Source organism: Talpa europaea (assembly GCF_964194135.1).
Source record: "Talpa europaea genome assembly, chromosome: 5".
NCBI lineage: Eukaryota > Metazoa > Chordata > Mammalia > Eulipotyphla > Talpidae > Talpa > Talpa europaea.
Window position 1 is genome coordinate 112,123,966 of NC_140071.1, and position 14,477 is coordinate 112,138,442.

The 14,477-nt window shown below is 44.2% G+C and overlaps 1 protein-coding gene across 1 annotated transcript in view; it reads left to right on the forward strand.

The window, feature by feature from the left end:
* IGFBP7 (insulin like growth factor binding protein 7) overlaps window positions 1-14,477 on the forward strand; it is a gene marked incomplete at its 3' end in the record, with an annotated part of 76,579 nt that overhangs the window by 60,474 nt on the left and 1,628 nt on the right. The window contains exons 2-3 of the mRNA XM_084233005.1: window positions 4,913-5,022; window positions 12,556-12,672. Of these exons, the coding sequence (XP_084089131.1) occupies window positions 4,913-5,022; window positions 12,556-12,672 (227 nt within the window). The remainder of the gene's footprint in view (window positions 1-4,912; window positions 5,023-12,555; window positions 12,673-14,477) is intronic.

Consider the following 14,477-nt stretch of genomic DNA (forward strand, 5'->3'; position numbering starts at 1 on the left):
CTAATCCTTTATTGATCTGACTGTCAAAACCTACAGGCCATTCTAAAGATTAACACTTGTTTAGATACTGTTTATTAAACTTTTAATTATGTTACTGAATTCAACATTTACTCAAGGACATTTTAAATAATCAAGGGTTCTCATAAATGTGTTACAGCTGTCTTAGTGAGCCTTCCTCTGTCTTTCCACCCCATCAACTCAACAGATGTCAGGAGTAACACAGTTTTTTGTGGTATGGAAATCTTATAGAATTCTCGGGATAGCCTGGTAGCAGAAATTAAATCACTTATGTCTTGAATGATCCAAAATTTTTTTTTAAAGATTCATTTATTATGCATACAAGAGCTGGGGTACAGGCCAGAGGTGTGGGGGCAGGGGACAGTGAGAGGATTCACCGGAGACAGAGCGGGGAACAGAACAGGCAGATCGACCAAAATACACTGCTGAGTGGAGCAGCAGGCAAGACAGAAGTCTGCTGCACCATCTAGGTTGCTCCCTGGCTGGCCAGGGATCGAACTCGGCGTGCAGAGGCTGCATCTTAACCCTTGTGCCACCAAGGAAGCCCGGAATGATACAAATACTGACTCAGTCATTCACTTAAGATTTTATAAGGGTTGGAAGAGAAAGAGCAACCCACAGCATGATGTGTCCCAATACTGAATTCCCTGGGAAGACTCTGGAGCAAAGTATTCCTGAATTCAGAAGTTTTTAAACTTGACTATGGAGAGAGTTGGAAGGACATGGACATAATGAGACTTCCCTCTATTCAGTGCTGCCTTTTAATACAATTAATTTCTCAATCAATGCATGGTTATTGATGCAAGGTTAGACACATAGACCAATGGAACAGAATAGAGAATCCAAAAATAGGTTCACAAATACATGGTCAGTGAACTTACCAGAAAGGCCCCATCTCAAGTCAGTAAGGGAATCATCTTTTCAATAAATAGTGCCAAAGCAATTGTATGTGCTTTGGGAGTAAAAGGGAGGAACTTTGATCTCTACTCCACAACACGCACAAAAATTGATTCAAGATGGACTGAAAACCTAGATGTGAAAGGTAAAACCATAAAACTTGTAGAAATAAACAGGAGATGTGTATGACCTTGGGTGAAGCAAACATTTCTTTAGCAGGACACAAAAAGCACTAATCCTAAAAGAAAATATTGATAAGTTGGACTATGTATTCCACAGAAAGAATCCATAGCATGTCTTCAAGGTCTGACAATGCATTTGGACTCTTCCCCTGATGAAGATGGAGGACCTACCACCTCTTCTCACTAGAGGGAGATGGATACAAGTAAAAATAAATGGATTGAGGTGGTTTGTTGTTGTTTTCACAAGACGCAGGCCCTCGCACCTTCCCATAGAAATGCCTTCCACGCCTTGTGTGGTTTGATCCGTGAAGGCAACTTTGTTCCCGGCCCCTCCACATCTCTGAACACTGGTGTATTCTTCTCAGAACAATCCCTTGAGGTCCCCTGAGCTTTGAGGTCAACTCACCAAGTCCTCATGTGGGAGGGAGGACAGAGCCACACAGGGGCTCCATAGAGGTGAGAGAAAGTAATTCAAAGTCCAGAGCCTCCCTGGGGGTTCAAGGGGTTAAGATCCAACCTATGAAGCTGTCTGTAGCTGCTGCAGCACGAGTTAAATCTCCAGCCAGGGAACTACCCATATGGAGCAGCAGGCCTCTCCTGACTTGCACACTGCTCACCTCAGCAGTGTATATCAGTCAGTCTGCCTGTTCTGTTCCCCACTCTGTCTCTGATGAATCCTCTCACCCCCACACCTCTGGCCTGTACCCCAGTTCTTGTATGCATAAATAAATAAATCTTTAAAAAAAAAAAAAAAAGTCCAGTCAGAGCTGGTTCTGTGGTGTCCAAGCCCTTGGAGCCCTGGAGCTGTAGGGAAAGCCTGGGATACAGTAAGGGCCTGGCCAGCCCTGGTGGGATCCTGTGCTGGTCCAACTGCACTAGGAAGCATCCGAGACAGAGGAGAAACACATATAAACACAGCCCAGCTCTCCTGACCACGTCCACATTTGTGACAGAAAAGCCAGGATCCCACACTAAGATAGAGGCTTCCTCTTCAGACCTATGGTTTAGAGGAAAGGAAGCATGGAATATATTTAGAGCTTTCAAAACTTTGATTGTTTTGCACATTCTTACAAGGGACAAAATAAAAATACCCCAAGGGATTAAACAAAATCAACTTCTAGTACTTTAGATGAGTGGGAAAAATCTTACATGCTGGGGTCATTTCCTTTCCATTTCAAGAAATTAATAGTGTGCTGGAAATAGCCTGTTGCAAGAGGGGAGACTTCATGTCCCTTGAATGCTGATTATGCCAGAAAACTTTCCAAGCCTAGAGGGAAGGTTGTCCCGTTCCCAGGACTCTGATGCAAGATGACCCTGCCTTTAGACACTTTATTTGACTGAAAGCCCCAAGGCTGTATAGAGCTGAAATTCAGAGGAAAAAGTTAACTCATTCATTCAACAAATGCCACAGCGCTTCAAGAAAGGGCCAGGTTGTGTGTGGGCACAGGGGACTGTCATCGGGGTCCAGGCTCTGGGCCCATCTGTGGATTGATTGTTCCTCATCTCTCTGAAGGACCTGAAACAAGGCATTCAGAATCAGTAGAAGCGAATTACTAATTACCACCCAGTGAACAGTAGGCGTGCACACCTCCTCTGCTGCACACATGGGGCGCAGATCCCTCAGCAGAAAGGAGCAGGGAGGGCCTCCCCTGGTGGCGCAGGCGGTTGAGTGCCACGCTGTGAAGCTGTCCACAGCCTCTGCAGTACAGGTTCGATTCCCAGCCGGCTGGCAAGGGTCCCACATGGCCATGCAGACCTCTCCTGTCTTGCCCGCTGCTCCCTCAGCAGTGTATTTCGTCAGTCTGCCTGTTCTGTTCCCTGCTCTGTCTCTGGTGAGTCCTCTCACCCTCCCGTGGATCTGGCCTATACCCTGGTTCTTGTATAAATAAATAAATAAATCTTAAAAAAAAAAAAAAAAAAAAAGAAAGGAGCAGGGAGCAGGCACAGCAGGCACAGCTCTTTCAGGATCTGTTGGCTTCGATAATGTTGCAATTCAGAACTGAACCAGAATTGATCCAGTGGGTTTACTTGCATCAGCTCTGCATAAAGTACAAAGGGTTAACGTCCTGACATTTTTCTGCCACATTTATTTAGGCGCTGGTGCCCCTCCAGTGACCAGAGCAGGAATCAGCACTTCCTCTGTAAGGGCCAAGAATAAGTATTGTAGGCCATAGAGTCTTGACGGAAACTGCTCCACACTGGCTATGACTGTGTTCCAACAAAATTCTATTTTATGGTCACCAAGAATGTTAATTTCTTATCATTTTCATGTCATGAAACATCCTTCTTTTAATTTATTAGTCAACCATTTAGAAACACAAAGAGTTTGCAAGAAAAGCAAAAATAAATGACAGGCCGGATTTGATTCATGGACCACAGTTTGCAGACCTCAGAACCTCTGCAGTAACAAAAAGGATTTATGCCACTGATGTTGGCTCTGAGTAAGGACCTTCTGATTAAAGGGAAAATGATAGAGGGGACCTGGGATGTTCCAGAATTGGAGGGGGGGGGTGCTAATTGGGGCTCTAGCTGAGTGTTCCCATACCTGGGAACTAGTCAAGCAATGCCAGGTCCCACTTGCTAATGCCACCTGCCAGGAACCTGCACACAGACAACCCTGGGGAAGAGCCATCTCCTCAGGGGCCCTGGGCACACGCAAGAGACCTGCTTCTCTTTTACCCACTGACTCCGAAATTGCGCAGGCAAGAGACACTCCATCTTCTTTTTGGACACCCAGGTCACTTCTGTTCAGATGTGTCTCCTCCACTCTCATCAGGCAGACAGCAGTCCATGTTCTTCCCTTTGATGGAAGTTATCATTCCTGCCATGTCATCACTGACTTGTCAGTCTTCCATCCTAAGCCTTTTGAGGAAGGGCTGCTTTTCCAGGGGCTCAGCACACATTCAAATATCTTAGTTCTTTTTCTTTCATTACCCAAGCAGTGGTTAGTTGTTGCCCACACCCTCAACCCCCAGTAAAAATACCGGTATCCAAAAAAGCATTAGACATTTGGGATAATGATTCACTATATTGGGAGGAACAAAGGAAGGAAGCAGCCCCCCCTGGTGGTGCAAAGGGTTAATAAGCACAGCATTATGAAGCTATTGGCAGCCTCTGCAGCATGAGTTCGATCCCCAGTCAGGGAGGTGACCCACATGGCACAGCAGACCTCGCCTGTCTCACCACTGGTACCCTCAGCAGTGTATTTCAGTAGATCTGCCTGTTCTGCTCCCCACTCTGTCTCTGGTGAATCCTCTCACCCCCCACACTTGTGGCCTGTACCCCAGTTCTTGTATGCATAAATAAATAAATCTTTAAAAAAAAAGAAGTAAGGAAGCACAGTGGACTGTGGTAGTGGGTGATTTGGTGGAGGGTGCACTATGGTGGCGATACCTGAGCAAGGGGATCCTACTGTTAACTCCATTTTAAAAATAAATAATAACAATAAATTCAGGGTTAATTGAAAAATAAAATGAATTTTTTAAAACCTCATCATATTAATTTATTAATTGGAAAGCACCAGATAATGCAGAGCAACTGGTAAATTTATTCTCATTTAAACATGATTTGAAGGCAAAGAAAATTTTGTAAATACTTGTTCCTACTTGTTTTTGTTTGTTTCTCTGGACATATGCATTCCCAAAGCCTCACTCAAATTTATGCTGGCAGCAGGGGAGGCCAGTCTGGTCTTAAAAATACAATCCAAATACTCCAGAAGAGACAGCTTCATAAACATAATCAAGTATTTACTCCCACCATGCTAAGGTTAAAGACTGTTTTTAAAAGATGGATTTGGTTTGTGCCTCTCTTTGTAGGTCCTTCCATCGTGACACCCCCCAAGGACATCTGGAATGTCACGGGTGCCCAGGTGTACTTGAGCTGTGAGGTCATCGGAATCCCCACCCCTGTCCTCATCTGGAACAAGGTCAGTGACACAGATTTCAGATTTCAGGAGGGTGTCCTTACTGACAAGTTCCTCTTGCACTGCACAGAAATGGAAATAACCTCAACTCCTCGGTCTGCTCCACTGCCTGCCTGCTGGTCTTCAAAGGCAGTGTCTTATAGCAATCTTCCCTACACTGCCCTGATCTATGGAACGATTTTACTGACCTTCAAAATAGTCCCTGCCTGTTTTTGTTAGCAGTGCCTGAGCAGGGAGCTTTAGGATCTGGAAAACTTTAACGCTGAACACCCAAGCCCATCCTCTGAATGTGTGCACCTGTGTGCGTGTAGATGTCTGTGCAATAAATAAAAGTGTGTATGTCCCCACAGAGACAGTACTGCATGGCCATTAAGAATGTGAGTTCCTTAATCACGTGGGCTGAGTTCTCGCTAAGCCAGGGTTCTAGATAGGTCTTCGTTGTGGGAGCCGCCCTGTGCATTGTAAGATGTTTTGCAGCATCCCCAGCCTCTGCCTACCCACTAGATGCTAGTAGAACCCTGCCTTCTCCCCTATTGTGGTGACAGACAGTCAGATATATGTCCAGGCATCGCTAAATGTCCCCTGGGGAAAATTATCACACTAGATTAAGAGCTGGTGCTCTGGACTTCAGGTTTTCCCTCTATAAGATGCAGTAACCTGTGATTCTTAGAAAGATTACCTAAAGTTACACTGGCAAAATCCTGGACTTGTCAGATATATAGTTTGCACTCAGTAGATGTCTTTTCTTAGAAATGTTCCCCTTCCAGGAGCATAGCCCAGATAATTGTCTGCACATTAAAGAGCAGCACATTCTCAGCAAATCTATAGATCCTTTGCCTGATCAAGTAATACTCCAATCATACTATACAGTATTTTACATTATTGCCTTTTTCATATATTTTGGCTTATTTAAACCTCACAACAATGCCGTGGAGTAAATATCCTCAAATTCTTGCTAACAATAAGGAAATTTAGCTGAAGTAAAAAGGCATAGCCAGACCCCCTTTTTAACAGGTTTACTCCAGCAAGCTCAGAGATGCATGGTGTGTCTCGATTCTTTTGTATGCCTGGTGCCTGACCAGAGGAGCATCTTCTGGAACTCTAGGTGGGATTCTGGCCCCTGTAGTTAACACTCTCTTGATGCAAGATGTAGAAACCCACTTCAAACTAGATTAGGCCAAATGAAAAGGGTGGTTCCAGCCTCAGGGGCAGCTGGCTGTGGCTACACAGGTGGTCAGGATTCTCACTCTTGACTCCTGGCTCTCAAGGCCATAGTCCCCCTTTTTCCTACTACCTCAGAAAGTTTCCTCCATATGATGGCAATATTGTCATTAGCAGCTCCCAGCTTCAATCACTATCACTGCTTAAGAGCCCCAGAGGAAAGAGGCTTCCACGCCCAACCTCACTGTAAAGCTGCCACTGCTGGAGGCTGACTCAGCTTGTCCCACAGGCCATTTGGTGGGAGTGAAGTCTGGGTGATTCTAGAAAATGCCTTAGGTATTGGAGGTAGACACAGTCTGTCCCTCCCCCCAATCCCAGTACTACAGCCGTCCTTCACTTCTGCTAAAGGGAGCAAAGAGGGCCTCCCTGGTGGCGCAAGCAGTTAAATCATAGCACTATGAAGCTATCCGCAGCCACTGCAGCACGAGTCCAATCCCTGTCCCCACTCTATCTCTGGTGAATCCTCTCACACGACACCTCTGGCCTGTACCCCAATTCTTGTATGCATAAATAAATAAATCTTTTAAAATAAATAAATAAAGGGAGCAAAGAGATTTCACCTTCACATGTGAATATTGTAAAGAGAATCAGGGAGCAGTGAAGCGGTGGGTGTTCCTCTTGGCCTTTACCCCAAAGCTGCTGGGGCTCTTCATTGCTTTTTTGGATGCTACTGGTTTGTTGAGGAAGATGGAGAGACAGAGAAAGAACTTTTCCAAAGACTATTGCATTTCCTCTGTTGCATTTCTCCAGAGACTACAAAGAAGCAGAGAGTCCTGCGACATGTGACCTTATTGACAAATCTTGAAAGAGAATAATTTCTTCAGTCATTGTTCTACCCCATTCCCGCTAAAGTGCATGCAGCAGGGGAATAACTCTGCCTCGGGACATTTTCTGCTAAACTTTTAGGATCATATGAGCCAGATCCATGAGTTTCCCTAAGGGTTTGTCAGCTAGAGGTTGAAGACATGGGAAAGGAGAGAGGAGAGTGGGAGAAACAGAAAAATAATTTTCTACAGATCTTCCAGAAACAAGCAAAACCCAAGCTGCCAGGTTCTGCTGATTTTCCTCTGCTTTCAGGAAGTAATTTGCCATATGCATGACCTAAGGCAGTGTGTTTCAAACTGGGGACCCGTGACCATCTGTGAGTCCTGAATATAATGTAGGAGATCACAACGGGCATTTTCTTTAAAAAAAAAAAAAAAAAAAGAACAAAAAATATCTCAAGGCATCACACTTAGTAGGGATATCCCTTTGTAAAACTTTCATATATTCCAGGTTGCAATTCAGAATGTATTTTTTTTTTTAAAGATTTTTTACTGTGGGACTTTGAAAGTCTTTGACCTAAATAATTAAACGCGGACATTTGTTTTCTCCCCACTCTCCTTAGAACCAGACTGGTAAGACTGCATACAGACTTACATTTCAGATTGTTTCAGACTGAAATGGGCTGGCCTGGTGGAGTCCTCACCGTGCACTCAGAACAAGACCCAAGGGCAGGCACCTGTAGAAAGGTTAATAAAAGTTTTATCTATAAGGGAAATGAAAAGAGGGGGATTTAGGAGAGTGAAAAGGAAATATAGAGAAATTAATTGATGAATATGTCCTACCTGTAATGCTGCCTGAACTGGGAGCCCAGCTGCATGCTAAAGGCCCTCCAGGCCCACATGTTCACTTTTATACCAAGCATGGCTGCTTAACCCCACCCTTATTCCCAGCAATCCCCTTTTCAGGAAGTCAAGTCAGAGCCATGGCATGATGGCATTTGTAGTCCTGGACACCTGGGAGCTCTGGCATGGAGGTGGGAGTGGAGTCTATAAAACATCAATGGCTGGAGTTCATTCAGTATATACTGTTCTGGAACAAGATCACATGATGTTCAAATTCAATTTAAACACAGAATTGCTTTTTGGGCATGTAAATGGGTACTAGAATCCTCTCGGTAAAATGAGTTGCACAGAAGGTAACATGTCTTTCTTGGGTAGAGTCTTAGCAGCTGCAGAACAGGACAAGTCTCTCCGAGCCAAGTCAGGTAACAATAGTTCTTCTTTTGAACGGCAGCTTGAAAAGTGGTCACTGCTTTCCTTACTGGTAGCTATCGAGCTAATGTAAACAAGTCCCAGACCTTTTCAGCAAAGACCCCAAAAGCAATATGTTGGAGTGGGGAAATGAACTGGAATAGTCATGTTTACCTTTACCTGGCAAGTCAAAGACGACAGGTAAAACACTTGGGATTCCTCCCAAGCCCTTGGATGTTTCCAAGACTGAGGAGAATGCCCTTTAATTCTGTTCCTGCCTGAACATTTTTTCAGATTTAAACTCTATGCCCTCTAAGAATATCCTTTTTCTAATTTTTTTTTTTAAGATTTATTTTTATTTATACAAGCACTGGGTACAGTCAGAAGCGCGGGAGGGTGAGAGAATTCACCAGAGCCAGAGCGGGGAGCAGAGCAGGCAGAAGGACCGAAGTACACTGCTGAGGGGAGCAGCGGGCGGCAGGAGAGGTCTGCGCGTCATGTGGGACCCTCCTCCGGTGGCCGGGGAGTAGCCGGGGATCGAACCGGTGCTGCAGAGGCTGCGGGCAGCTTCGCAACCCAGTGGTCAACTGCTGCGCCACTGGGGAGGACCTCTAATTTTAATTTTGAAAATTTTTAAATTTTTATAATGGTAACAAGGAAAAACTAACAGAAGGTCTATAAAAAAAGATGCATAATCTTCCCTTTCCTCCTGTTCTCTGAGATAACCTAGTGAACTGCTCTGGATTGTGTCTTTCGTCCCTGATTCATGCCCAAATGTTTACTCACACTCTCCCCAGCATGCAGGGTGGAATAGGAATAGAGTGTACATATTACTCTGAAACTCATATTCTCAGTAAGTGTTTAATGGACATCCCTCCAGGTCTGCTTCTCTATAACTATGTAACTTCCCAAGTGTGAATGGACCATCATTTTTAAACCATTCCAGTATTGTTTCAGTTCTTTCCAATTTTTTGTCACTTTAAATATCTTGAGCAGGGCCTCCCCTGGTGGCGCAGCGATTGAGCGCTGGGCTGCAAAGCTGCCTGCAGCCTCTGCAGCGCCTGTTCGATCCCCGGCCACCAGCGAGGGTCCCACATGGCCCACAGACCTTTCCTGCTGCGCCCGCTGCTCCCCTCAGCAGTGTATTTCCTCGGTCTGCCTGTTCTGTTCCCCACTCTGGCTCTGGTGAATTCTCTCACCCTCCCATGCTTCTGACTGTACCCAGTGCTTGTATAAATAAATAAATAAAATCTTTAAAAATATATATATATATACTTAGCACAAAATTTACTTATAAAAAAATATCTTGAGCATACATATCCTATATAAGTGTTTGCTCTCCCTACCTGCCCCCATTGTATAAATTCCCCAAAACATTACATGACTAAGTCAAAGATTTTAGTCTTAATTGACACTGTCAGATTACTTTCTTGTGTGGGGGTGGGGAGGGCTTGGGGGGGTTCCCTGGTTTAGAACACAAAATCTGGAGGAAATTATCATTGGGAGAAACAATAAGATCTGAGCTTTGTCTGACAGTCTGAGAAACTGGGAATTGAAGTGGCAATAAATAAAACTGCCTGGACAAAAAATAATTGGGGATGTTATAGACAGGAACTATGTTGAAGCCTAAAGTATAACTGAGTGTTTTAAGAGACCACACAGAATATATTTTCCTTCACCCCAACCCCTTCTTCCAGTGTAATCAGAAACAAAATTTTCATTTTTATTTAAGCCCCAAGTCTGGTCAACAAGCCCTTTTTCTTTCTTTTTTTTTTAAGTATAACTTTCACCAAAAAGGCACAACAAATAATAGTTTTGCTGCACAAATGTCCTTTGAAGCTCTTCCCTGAAGTTCCATGAACCCTGCAATGTATTATCCTGTAGAAATCAGATTACTCTATCCTGTTGCTCTAGTCATCGGCACTTTTCTTTGTACTTGCTCACTTGCAGTAGAATAATTCAGGAAGGTTTTGTTGCAACTAAAATGCAACCAGAGAAAACAGATATGGCTTCCTGCATCTTCCTCTGCTTCTCCCTGTCGTTGACGCTTTAGGATGAGCAGTGACTACCTGCCAGTTTTTCCTGCCCTGCAGATTTCTAAGGTTGACTTTGTGGCACTTTCAATTCATTTTGCGCCTTTAGAATTGTTTTAGCAGCCACTTTTTTCATCTTGCATTTTTTTTAAACTAAATACACATGTTTACTAACTCCCCTACATAAGAAGGTTCTTGCCATACAAAGATTTGCCATGTGAAAATTCTTGGCACTTCTATTGGTTCTCTACATAGTATATCATATTTAACATTTTATAATATGTTAAAGCATGAGTTTGGTTAACTGTAAATATTCACTTTCCAATCAAATACTTGACAAGAAAAGTTCCTCTGTATTGGGGGGGTGTCAGATTAACTGGCACAGAAAGCCCTTTACTGAGAGCCCCAGGACCTGAGTATCAGCTGCTCAGTTGCTAAGTTTCAGAAAATACCCTTAAAGCATTCTAAAAGCCAATAAGAAAAGCCAGAGATACATTACTTTAACGTTGAATCAAATTACTATTTAGACCATTATTAAAACTCACCTTTAAGAGAATTTCAAAATTTGCACTAGCATAAAGTTTCCCCAGTTGCTTGGGAAACTGAAGGAAGAAGATGCTTATTGAGTGTATGTTTTGTCTTTGTAGCAGTCATATGAAGAAAACGCTCAGATACTTGGTTTTCTCTCAGTAATAGTGGCAATGTGAGAAATCGTAGAGGTGGCGGGGGGGGGGGGGGAAGCAAACTAGCAAAAACCAGCATTCCAAGTCAGTAATGCTAGCTATTTATCATAGACCAGGAGTGGCCTAGATCCCATGTGGTTTGGAAAGTCCCAGCCCTGGGAGCATGAAGCAGAGAAAATAAAGGGGGGCTTGAAGTTAAGACAAGAGCTTAATTCTAAAGAAGTAGTAGAAGAGGGATCTCATGTGGGAGAAGCAACACAGATGTAGAGGGTCAAAAAACATGTATGTACTATGATCTGATCTTTTTAACTTGACATTTGCTTCATTATAATAGAAAATGAGAAGGAATTTGAGATTGTAAATCCTTTTTTTTATAATTACAAAGAAAGAGTATCAATAAACATCCACTTAGCTCTTAAAGGAGGCCTGGAAGCAAGAAGTAACATTACTTTGTGAGAACTTTTTTTTTTTAACTGCTAATTATCACAAGGCTTAAAATACCTGCACTCTATGCAGCAATTCCATTTATAGAAATTTATTTTGAATGTATATGTATAGAGTGGGTGCAAGTAAATTTTACTCTATTAATTTGTCTGTTTTCTAAAATCAATAATAATGTCAATAGTTTCTTTTGAAATCGGAGAAAAATTAAGAACAGTAATTCACAACTGACCTCCAAACAAGGAAACTGAATCTCTTCTTAACCAGTCCTTTGAGTTTCATACTGGCATGCACACAGATAGGTGCCAAGTTTGCCTTTTTTTTTTAAAGATTTATTTACTCATGCATATAAGAACTGGGGTGCATGCCAGAGGTGTGGCATACACTCTGTCTCACTAGAGACAGAGTGGGGAGCAGAACAGGCAGATCGACTGAAATACACTGCTGAGGGGAGCAGTGGGCGAGACAGAAGAGGTCTGCTGCACCATGTGGGTCACCTCCCTGGCCGGGGTATCAAACTCGTGCTGCAGTGGCTGCTGATAGCTTCATAGTGCTAAGACTTAACCTCTTGCCCCACCAAGGAGGCCCCAAGTTTGTCTTTGCCATCATTTTGGAACACAGTTCTTTAGCAAATCATCTGATGAAACCCTAGCCTCCACAACAAAGTGATGGTATTGGATTTGGTCTCAACCTATTTTCCATTAATGAGGCTGTTTCAGGAAGAACGCTTGATAAAGTCACAAACGCTAGGTAAAGTCACAAACATCAAACCTAGCACTGGATGACGCCATTCGTCAGAGTCAAACCTGGCATGACCAGCAAGAAAAAACCTAGTGCCTGGAGCAGCATTTACAAGGGTGTGAGGGAATGATTATAGCCAGTGCAGAAAGTATGATGTGTATTCCCTAAGCATACAGGAAAATACAATAACTGAAAATATGTATGCTTAGAGGGAAACTGACAGGAAAAAATAAGAATCTGTACTTTGGTATGAAGTATTCTGAAAAGAACAACATGGAAATTGCTAGGTTTCATCCAGTGATGAAGTCTGATGTCAGTCCTATGTAACTCTATCAATGTCGCCACTTCCACCATGATGATTCGGTGCAGAGAACTCAAGACTTGCTCCTTGTGTTTTTGCAGGTAAAAAGAGGTCACTATGGAGTTCAGAGGACAGAACTCTTGCCTGGTGACCGGGACAACCTGGCCATTCAGACTCGGGGGGGCCCAGAAAAGCACGAAGTAACTGGCTGGGTCCTGGTAAGTAGCAAGAGCTGACAAGGGTTTCATTAAGATTAGACACACTGACTGGTGGAGGGGCCCAGTGCCCTACCTGGCTGAGAGTACTTGATCTCCCACATCTCTTTGATAACACCCCGCCCTGGGGCCCGCTGCTCCCTCAGAGGGAACTGAAAAAAAAAAGAGAGAGAGGGAGAGAAGGTAAAGTTCATTTGGATGTTTTGGAAATACACAAAGAATAAATAAGAACATTTCTTTTTTATTTTAATAATTAAGAACATTTCTTTTCCCCTGAGTTCAAAGAAAAATTCTCAGTCATTTCATGAATTATTTTAATTGATATTTTGCTTTACTGTTAATATTCATGACCAGTACCTAGATCATATGCCCTCCCAAGGTCTCCCTCAAATTCCTGTGTGTCCTGTCCAGCTTTTAACCTACACAAATGTGCTTAGAAGTTGCCCATGACAATGCTTTGACTGGCATAATTTTCTTTTAGTTTCTTGTTGTCTTACTGTCTTTGATTACCGCTAATGTTGAACATTCTTTCCCGTTGTGTTCTTATATTTCCATACTGCAAATAGGCTGTTAGTATAGCTAGTGCAGGCAGGCAATAAGGCAAAGTAGGCTAGGAGAGTCCTGGAGCCCTCAGTGGCTTTTTCAGGCTTTTTTTTTTTTTAATTTATTTTTTTACATAATTGTTCATTTTTAAAAAATATTTGCTTCCCCCACCCCCTCAGGTGTAGTCCCCATAGAGTTTCCTTCCCCAAAATGCACCTGTGCACCATCACCTCAGTCCCCTGTGCAACTCCCTCCCTCCCTCTCATCCCTCTCCCTCCTCCTCCCCTGCAGGATGTCTCTGGTTTATAATTGTCTGTTTTGTTGTGTTTTGTATTGTTATTTTTTTACACTGATGTCTTTTTCAGGCTTTTAATGATCTTTCCATACCAATTGCAGTGAGGCAGCCAGGTGCAAGGCAGGCAGGGGGACAGGAAGGGGGCGCTCTGGGCTCACCTCCCAGCCCTGGAGCAATCTTTACTCTTTCTTTGGGCTCTCTCCTGTGTTCCCTCATGGTCTCCTCCTCTCTCGTAGCCATTCTCCAACACACTCCGCTTTAGGGTCCTTGTCCTTGCAGACTATCGCCTCCTCCAAACGAGGTCTTGTCCTGCATGTCCCGGACCTTGTCCACCTCCTGTGCTCCTGCAGTGTCTTCAGCTCTTCCCGCAGCTCCTGGACTCTGGTCACCACCTGTGCCACCTCCAGTGTTATCCTGGACTCCATTTGCAGAGGGGCTCAACCCCTGCCCTGCCTCCAAGCAGGCACCATGTCCATCCAATGCCTACCCGCTGGGTGCAGAGGCCTCTCCACCTGCACCAGGGGCTCGGGAGGTGCCCACAAAAGGGAGGCGGGCCACCAAGCACTATACACTCGTGGCCGGCCACCCCTCAGTCCCTCCCATGGTCTTCTGAGGGCTCCATACCTGTCTGTATCGAATCAGCCTGTCAACCAATGCTAACTGTAGTAGCAAGCCCACGCAGGACAGGCTATGGGGCCAAGGGGCCAGGAGGCTGGCAGGCCTCCCAGCCCCGGTCGAATCTTTACTCTGGGTATTCTCTGGCGTTCTCTCAGTCTCTTCCTCTTGTAGCTGGGGCTCCGCTCTTTCCACGGCACTCCATCCTCTGCCACACCACCCTTATATGCTCAGTCTCTCGGCCCAGGTGTGCCCACTTTCCCATGCCCATACCATGATCCAGGTGTCCACCATCAGGCATGCGTACCCCAATCCCATGCTCCCAAACCCCTTCTACGTTCAAGGCCGCAGGTGA